The sequence below is a fragment of the Telopea speciosissima genome, chromosome 4 (assembly GCF_018873765.1).
Source record: "Telopea speciosissima isolate NSW1024214 ecotype Mountain lineage chromosome 4, Tspe_v1, whole genome shotgun sequence".
NCBI lineage: Eukaryota > Viridiplantae > Streptophyta > Magnoliopsida > Proteales > Proteaceae > Telopea > Telopea speciosissima.
The window spans coordinates 174,135-183,770 of record NC_057919.1 but is presented as its reverse complement, the minus strand read 5'-3'; the positions used below and the strand labels follow the sequence as shown (position 1 = coordinate 183,770).

At 41.8% G+C, this 9,636-nt stretch overlaps 1 protein-coding gene across 2 annotated transcripts in view; it reads left to right on the top strand.

Moving 5' to 3' along the window:
- The first annotated feature begins 905 nt into the window (after positions 1–905).
- LOC122658812 (stromal processing peptidase, chloroplastic-like) overlaps positions 906–9,636 on the top strand; it is a 71,147-nt gene continuing 62,416 nt past the window's right edge. The window contains exons 1-6 of one of the 2 annotated variants that reach the window (XM_043853933.1): positions 906–1,055; positions 6,281–6,508; positions 6,616–6,768; positions 7,150–7,273; positions 7,927–7,950; positions 7,996–8,068. In XM_043853933.1, the coding sequence (XP_043709868.1) occupies positions 984–1,055; positions 6,281–6,508; positions 6,616–6,768; positions 7,150–7,273; positions 7,927–7,950; positions 7,996–8,068 (674 nt within the window). In that variant the 5' untranslated portion in view covers positions 906–983. Of the gene's footprint in view, positions 1,056–6,280; positions 6,509–6,615; positions 6,769–7,149; positions 7,274–7,926; positions 8,069–9,636 lie in introns of both variants that reach the window. The other variant, XM_043853932.1, reaches the window with a different exon arrangement.

The following is a 9,636-nucleotide window of genomic DNA, read 5'->3' as shown; positions in this document are numbered from 1 at the left end:
AAGGGCTCACCTCTCACCAGTTTCATACCCTATTATGCATGCTGGGAATGCATGACATTTATTCTCCAGCTTGAGGGGGAGTGTTGGAGTTTATGCAATAAGGGTACTTTAGGAACTAGTTCATTGCCTAGTTGTCTTATATTGTAATTTCCCTATTTTACCTTTTACCTCCTTAGGGAATTGTATGTAATTCCTTTCATCGTATTAGTGAAGTAATATAGGTGTGGTAGAGATAATTCTCTTAACACACAACATTGCACCATCTTTTATCTTCTCCTCTTTCTTCTTCTTCTCCAACCTTCTACTTTCATCTTTCTCCTTGTTCTCCTACATTCTTTAACTTCCAACTGCCCTCTGCCAAGACATAGTTGTGATTTGTGATTGATGGGCTAACATGCACTCCCTTTAGATCACTTGTTTCCTGAAGTTGGGCCTGGTAGTCGTGTTGTAATTACGCACGACATATCGGTGTGTCACCTTCCTTGTTTGTTTGTTGTGGTTGCTTGGGGGTTCTCCCCCTTTGCTCTTTCAGGCCTTTGCCTCCTCCTTTGTTAAGGCAGGGTCTTGTAGTTTACTTGTTATTTGTTTGTTCTTTACCCCCCCCCCCTTTTCTTTGGTAATGAATTATTTTATTCATCCAAAAAAAAAAAAAAAGTTCTAGTCAGTCTTATGAATGTAAACAATGCTTACCAAGGAACTCCTTTTTTCCCCTTTTGAAAGTGTACTTCCTCTAGTTGATCAGGCTTTGAACTTAATCTTAATGTACCAGATAATCACTATTGAAGCAGTAAGTTGCTTTTTATTGCTCCTGCTTATGCTGTTTCTGTTTGGAAGTTGCTTGCTTTATTAATGAATATTCACTTCACCACAATACATTTGGCACCCCAAAGTCTCACAGAAGTTTGTTATGCCTCTAGGTAGAACTTTTCTGTGTGAATCACCTGATAAACTGCTCTTTGGAGTCTACGGAGGAGTTTATTTGTATGGAATTTCGCTTTACTTTAAGAGATGGTGGGATGCCTGCAGCATTCCAACTACTTCATATGGTACTTGAGGTAAACTGATGTTTTGAACTGTTAAAGTTATATTTATAAAGTATTATGATATCATAACGTATGTCTTAAGTTATGTTGTGTATCAAGTTTTGATCATTGAAAGGGATCTCTTACTTCCAGTGTAGTGCTTATTTCTTGGAAGAATTGTCTGTGCTTTTCCATCCATTATCCATATGAAAGTTTCCAAGGGGCATTGTGGGAAGAGGGTTTCTAGGCAACCCATTTAAAAGGCGTTTTCTTGGTGACCCAAGTATTTGCCACATGGCAGCTTAGATTGGGCCAAAATCTTGTGGAGGTAGATGGTAAACCCCAAATTTAATGGGCCCTGATGACATGCCGAGTTTTAGCCCAAATGGAGTTTACCAAGTGGAAAAATAAAGCATCGATAATCGAATTTGAGTCTGAAATTTGACATGTGGCTTATCTAGTCCATTCCTAGATATTCAATGGTCAGAATTACCATGCCACCCTTCCATATGGAACAAACCTGGCAGGCTGGATATATATATATATATATATATATATATATATATATGCATTGATTGAGCATGAAGAATGAGATATATATATATATATATATATATATATTTATGCATTGATTGAGCATGAAGAATGAGAATGGAAGCATAACCCTTGCCGCAAGGCACTCCAGGCAACAAGGCCTCACCTATAGGCTTTTACATAGAAATAGTGCAATCCGAAGATAAAATAGATTAGGAGTTCATAGTGTGATACTATTACCCACAATGTATCTATGGTCTTTCACCCCTTGTTGAGGAAGATCAGCTTTCAAATCATTGCCCAACCTATTTTTAAGTGGAATGACGAGTTAAAAAAAAAAGTTAGGTATCTTGTACCTAATAAGGTTGGGGAGTCTCTTAAAACTATTCATGTCTGTGACCCATCCATCTACAGTATCATGACTTGACAAAGCTGCTAGAAGGCAAAGTACAACCCACTTGAATGGGATTTGGATAGGCATGCACCACCGCCTTGCCACTCCACAGGCTAATAAAGCCTACAATAGCAGAAGGCCTGGATTACTAGGAGGGTATCTAGCAAAGATAATTCTGTTTAATGAAATCCCTGTAGCCGGTGGGCAATGGACAATAATACTTGTATAGAAGGCCTGGATTACTGGGAGGGTAAGTAGCAAAGATAATTCTGTTTTATGAAATCCAGTGGGCAATGGGCAATGGACAATAATACTTGTAAAGAAGAGCACAAAATATTCCAATTTCCAAACACTTCCCAGTGGTTGAAGTTTCTTATAAGAAAAATATTTTTTATTTTACTAGTTCCTACTTCCTAGAGTATACAAAATAAAATAAGAATTCCAAGACTAAACCATCTTTTGCCTGTGGCCCTACAAAAGTTACAAAATAATATAGTCAATAAAAAATACAATCAATCTGCTTTCATCTCTGGTTGTAGCATAGCGGATAACATTATCCTTTGTTCGGAAATTGTTTGTGGCTTTGATCGTAAAGCTCACTAGCCTGCCACCACCCTCTTGAAGATCAACATCCATAAAGCCTTCAACTCCCTGCGTTGGGACTTTATTTGTGATGTCATGACTCAGATGTCCTCCCCCGTCTTTATCTGTTGGGTTTTCTCTTGCATCTCCTCCCCCTTCTTCTCCGTCATCATAAATGGCTCCCTTGCCGGTTTTTTCCCCTCCAAGGTTGTCCTCTCTCCCCTTTCCTATTCTCTCTTGCCCTTGAGGTCCTCTCTAGCAGTATCCAATCAAAAACTGATCAACTCCTCATCTCCCCCTTATCCAAGTGTAAAGCTCTTAAGCTCACCCATCTTGCCTTCGCTGATGACCTCATGATTTTTCTAAGTTTCCCCCTCTTCCATCTCTTCCATATGTCCTCCCTGCAGCTCTTTGAGAGTCTTTCCAGTCTCTAAATCAACCTCTTGAAATCCCAAATCTTCCTATGAGGCATCCTTGATTCTGATAAGGAAACTCTCCTTCGCCTCACGGGTTTCACTCTTGGCTCCCTGTCAGTCAAATACCTAGGTCTTCGGTCTTCCCCTTATCCCTGGTAGGCTCACTGGCCATCACTGTACCCCCATGCTGGACCTTATCAGCAAAAAGGCTCTAGCTTTGGAAGGGTAAACTCCTCTCCTACGCAGGTTGGATTGTGAGATCAGTCCTCCAATCCTCCTACATTTACTGGTGTGGCATCTATGCGCTCCCCAAATCTATCATCAAAGCCATGGAATCTCTTTTCTGTGCATTCCTCTGGAAAGGTCAAGATTGTTCCCAATTCTTCCATCCAATTAGTTGGGCTTCCATTTGTCTCTCTAATTGTGAAGGAGGTCTAGGTCTACGCAGAATCAAGGACTTTCAATATTGCAGGTATCCTAAAATTAATTTGGAAGATCTCCACCAAGCATGACTGCATCTGGGTCAACTGGGTTTTCTCCTACCTCCTAAAATATGATTTCATCTGGTCTATCCCCCTTCCAGCAGACCCTTCCTGGGTTTGGGGCAAAATTCTTCTCCTCCGCCCCATAACTATTAGAGCTATATCTTTTGAGATCGCAGATGGGTCCTCCACCTCCCTCTAGCTTGATCCTTGGCACCCCTCTGGAGTTCTCTTCAACTTTGTTGGTGCTTGTTCGGTCTACTCTTCGGGCATTCCTAAATTCGCCCCTCTCCACTATCATTTCCCACAGTTTGTGGTCCCCTCCATTCCCCTTCCCTCAATGCCTCACCCAAGTCTTGGGCACTGTTCCTCCCCTTCCCCTCTGCCCCGCCCGCTCGGACAAGGCTATCTGGTCCCCCTCCCCTACTGGTCTCTTTAGTACTAGATCTGCATGGGACTTGTCAGGACTCATGCCCCCCTCGTCCCCTGGCACAACTTAGTCTTGTTTAATTCCCTAGCCATAGTTTTACCGTTTGGAGAACCCTTAATAACTGCCTCCCCACCCAAACCTTTCTCCTTCACAGGCACATCCTTGTAGCCCCCTCATGTACCCTTTGCTGGAATGGCATTGAAGACGTCGACCACCTGTATTTTTCCTGCACTTTTGCCTCCAATATTTGGAGGAAAGCCCTAGCTTCTATTTGGCCCCACTCTAGGAGAACTTTACCCTTCGCTCGGGAGTGGCTCTGGTTAGATATGACTTTTTCAGGCAATTCTATCTATGACACCATTGGCAAACTGGTGTTTGGGGCAGCTATCTGACACATTTGGATGGAGAGGAATCTTCGTAGATGGACCTCCAAATCTCGCACTTATGACATGATGTGGAAAGCCATCTTCTTTGATTTCAGCTCCAAACTTCACATAATCCCTCATGGCTCCCTTTTTGATTCCCCAAGGAATCATTGTTGTTTCCTGGGGTCTAGATACTTCTCTTTTTCAGTCTCACAGCCCGGTTCCTTAGGGCTTGTGGTTTGTATAGCTCCCCCCCCCCCTCCCATTCGGGGTTTTTGGTAATGGAATTTCTTATTCACCAAAAAAAAGAAAAAAAATTCATTATGACAGAGCCATGGTACTGCATTCCGCCTCTCCATAACCTTTCTTAATTTGTTAGTTTGTTTGAATTTTAAGTTCCATGGGCTGCTGTTCCATTAGAATTTTTTTACTTTGTTTGAAAGTTCCATAGGCCCCATGTTCCATTTGAAGGCAAGGCCCCATCCTTCTCATGCCCTTCACCAATCGTCTTCGTTGTCTGCAAATCTTGAAATACACAAGATGAAGGAAAAACATAACTGAACAGCTTAAAGATTTTGTAATTTAATTTCCCAAATGAGATTTAAAGGTACATGAGGCACATGGAGTACAGAAGACAAGGATAAAGAAGAAGTAAGAGAGACAATACCATGACTAGATATGGGAGTAGAAGTCCCATTAGAGAGAATAACTCAAGAAGGATGATTAGTTTTATGAAAGGAGAACGCAGTTGACCTACCAGTCATATGAGATGTAGCCTTGGAATCAATAACCCAAGATGTAAGGGATAAAGAAGCAAGTAGAGTTGTAGTACCTGGATGAGCTAAAGTAGTTGTGGATGAGGAGGTGAATGATTCAAGCTGCTGCACTTTTTTAAGTAACTAATTGGCCAAATTATCACAAGACAGAGATGCAGGTTGATCACCTCCAGATGAAGCAGCAGCATTAGTGTAATTTGATGGCACTATTATCAGAACACCTCACTGTCACTGGAGTATAAGTTAATTGTTGTGCCCACTGAGGTTTTCCATATTTAACCCCACACTTGTCAACTGTATGATTGACCTTATCGCAATGTGAACTTTGACGGAAGATTTGGCAAGTTTGCTGACCTCTACCTCCACCACTGCAACATACTCAACCTCCCCTTGACCCATGACCTCTGCCAGGAAAGCGGGAACCACGACCACTACCAACTACAACAAAGGCAGAGTTATCCTTGGAAGAGGAAGATGAATCAGACTTAGTAAGAGAGGGAGATACAATCCGTTGAATCCAACAAAATGCTTCATTCATGGAGGAACCTATTTCGCCACCAAGTATATGATTTTTAATATGTTGGAGGTTAGACTTTAAGCCAGGCAAAAATTTGGCTACTTAAACTCAGTTCTTTGGGTCTTCAATAAATTTAAGTTTGTAGTAAGAGATTGATAACCATTTAGTTCTTCCCACAAGTCCTTTAACTGTAATATTCACTTGTAGATTTATCACCTTGCTTGAAAGAAAAGATCTTCTCATAAAGGTCATACACATGAGACATTTTTTATCCTGAGAGAAACTTTCTTTGAAATCTACTACGATACTAGAAGTGTATTTTTCTCCCGCATCCAATCCTCATATTCCTTAGGGTCAGCAGAGGGAGATTCTGACATTAAGTATTTCAGTTTTCCTTTTTGCATTGATACACCTTTTCAGCTTGAGCCTAGAGAAGGTAGTTGGATGCACCATTACGTTTAATGGTAGTGATTTGGACACTAACCAAGTCAACAAAGAACTTTGAATCGCCCATTAAATATATATAACAACTGAAACAACAAAAGAGTTAACAAGTAACAAGTATGAAGGTCACAAGGCCAATCGTAGAGGAGAAAGGAACACTTCCAGAAGCAAACCCCACAAGGCTGTTGTAAACAAGTAATGAGGCATATGCTGCTTGAGAAAATTTTGCTAGCTTGTTTATGTTACTTTAGGTCATTTCAATATTCCTGTTTATGCATCATTCCATCTACTGCTCATCTTTTCATTGCTGACTTGCAGCATAGTGTATGGCTGGAAGATGCATTTGATAGAGCAAGACAACTATATTTGTCATATTATCGGTCCATTCCGAAAAGTTTAGAACGGTCAACTGCTCACAAGCTCATGTTAGCAATGTTGGATGGAGATGAGCGGTTTGTAGAGCCCACACCACATTCATTACAAAACTTGACGTTGCAGTCCGTTAAAGATGCAGTAATGAATCAGTTTGTTGGTGATAACATGGAGGTTCGTGAAAATTTCTGCAATTCAAGTCCCCTCTTTTAACTCATCTTGGATATCATCACCATTCAGTCTTTCTCGTTGCCTTACACTGTTTCTAAATTATTCTTCAGGTCAGCATTGTAGGTGATTTCACTGAGGATGATGTTGAGTCTTGTATTCTTGATTATCTGGGCACAGTTAGATCAACAAGGAGTACTAAGGGAAGATATGGATTCAACCCTATAAGGTTCCGGCCATCTCCATGTGCTCTGCAGATTCAGCAAGTGAGAGACCAAACTGACTTCATAGTCTTACTAGTGATATTGTTGATATTCTTTGGGATCTCTTCTATGAATCTCAGAGAGAATACTTCAATTCTTCATCAGTTTTGATTTCTCTCTTGAAACTTAAAATTTCATATAAGATGTTTTCCAACTCAGAATTTGACAGTAATGGCTAGTCAGTTATTTGGGGATGAAGAAATGGATTATGGGAGTCCAATTATCTGCTGTCAACTGTCCACGACTATTTTTTCATGTTTGCTTTATGAGTACGAGTTCATGTTACTTTTGCAGTTTTGTTCAAAAAAGGGAACTCTTCATGTTTACAGCTTTAGTGACTCACTGCTGACTGTGAATCTTTAAAACTTATTTGCTTATTGGCAGGTATTCTTGAAGGACACTGATGAAAGAGCCTGTGCATATATTGCAGGCCCAGCACCAAACCGCTGGGGCTTTACTGTTGAAGGGCAAGATCTTTTTGGGTCTAGTAATAGCTCATTTCTTGATGGTAAGTGGTACTTGAAATGGTTTGGCATTAAATAGATGTATTCTACATGATGCTTAGACTAGCCATATGTGTCTCATATTGGCTAAGCTTCACAATAGACTTTCTCTTTCCTCTGGTTGGAGAATTCTGTATATCATTAAAAGATGTCAACAACTCAACATTGCATGTTGTATGTACCAAGTTGTCTTAGTACTTAAACCATTTGGAAGAGCGATTGCTTGATGGATATAATCCTAAATTCCTATCTCCAAATGTTTTAACATCCACCAAATCATTCTTTAAAACTTTATCAACTACTATGCCCACTCAACATCTTTTTCTTTGATTCCCCCATTTACCAAAGTTTAAAGTCGTTCAACTCCTTGGCTTTTTACCCTTCCATCTAGTCTTCAGAATAGATTGTTTTGTTTCTGGACTAATTTCAATTCCCTTCCTTTACTTGCAACCAAGATGAAGACCTATATTTGTCTGGAGATATGTTGTTCATGCAGGGTGCTGCTACTTTTTGTTCTTACTAGTTACTGTGGGCAATGTCTTCAATAATTACTAAACAATACAAACTGAAAGCTGATGAGGGATACACTCTCTCCTATTCTCATTTTCTTTACTCTTTCTTGTTCTTCCTTTTGAGGATTGTGGTTACTGTTCTGTAGGGGAACAATCTGATTTTGAGGAAGCACTAGAAACATCCCTGGGGAGGAATGATGTTAAAAATGATCTTCAGAGCAAACTTCAAGGTCATCCACTATTCTTTGGCATTACACTTGGGCTCTTGGCTGAGATCATAAATTCTAGGTAACTTCTCCTCCTGCAATTTTGTTCCTGTTATCAGTTCCTTTTGACAATGTTACATTAGTTTAAGGTCTAAGATCCCAATGGGACACCTTATTTTGTATATGATTGATGTATTAAATAAACTTTTTGTATAATGTTGGGATATTTCTGTGCATTATGTCCTTTGTCTTGGGTGGCTTTTGTGTATATTTCTTGATGAGCTCTATACCCGGGCTCAAGTAAATTCTCAGCTTTCCCTTTTCAAAAAAACCACCACGGTCCACCTACACTCCCCTGCCCCCTCCCTTCTCCAATCTCCCCTCACCTACGACTTCTGCCTAACCTCACCACGTCTCCCCTGCTCTCCGCACCCACCACCGCAAAATCCCAAAGGACTCCTACTTGGCATGCGTAATATACTTCACAGTAGAGGCTGGTTTCCTCCTGTGTAACGAATTCATTGCTGCCTCGATTTTTTTTTTTTTTTTTTAACCCGAACTTCTCTGGGACCCGGGCCAGCCCCTAGATTTTATTAAGCCAACAAAGAATAACGAATACAGGGGGGGACGTCCCGCCTTACCCCAACCCAAAGCTATACAGCTTACAAGAACATGCCATGTCCTAAGCTCTAAGGACCGGCAAGCCCTCTCTATCCTCCCTCACTATACATCGAAAGCCGCCTAGCGGCAAGTTATCCGGCTGAAAGGTAATGGAGCATTGCGAAGCACAAGCTTGCTTGGCCAGCCAGTCAGCGGCCCTGTTGCTCTCCCTGAAAGCAAATGTCACCGTCACCCTAGTCACTGCCATCAGTTGGAGGATCTCATCAAACCAGTACCACCCCTGCCACAGGTTACACTTCTTATGGTTTGTCTGTGTAACAGTGGTCTCTGAGTCCGAGTGAACAAGCACATCTACGTATCCCCGATCGTGGCATAAGCGGAGGCCATCCCTCAGAGCCCTTAGCTCTGGAATGGCAATAGTACACATCCCATAGCTGTTAGAAAAAGCTGCCAGCACTTCTCCCTCAATATTCTGGATGACTCCCCCTCCTCCCCCGACTCCTGGATTGCCCCGACAGGCTCCATCAACATTTAGCTTGACAGCAACAGAAGGGGGGCACCAAAAAACAGGGATAGGCCGAGAGGCCTTGGCCGGCGGAACCACTAACTCGAACCACTGCTGAATCAGCCCATCCCTTGCAGATCCACGTTTGCCCACTTGTGAGGGGATTGGGAGCTCTTTCACCCACCTTCTAACACGATCAATGATAGTGGCAGCAGTACGCCTAGTCTCCCCATGCTTCCTGTTGTTTCTTTCTTTCCATAGCTCCCTCACAATCAAAGCCGGCAAGAGCCCCACAATGTAATCACTGATGCACCTGTAGCTTGCCAACCCATGCCATAGCGCTAGCCGACCCCTAACATCCTGCCCTAGTTGAGGCACCTAGTCAAAAAGGCGAGAGAAGAACCTCCACACCTTAGCCGCTGTAACACCACCTATTAGGCAGTGATCAGTAGTTTCCCTTTGGGGGGAGCCACAGTAGTAACAACGAGAGGCCAAGGGAATCCCAACTGACATTAAGGTAACTT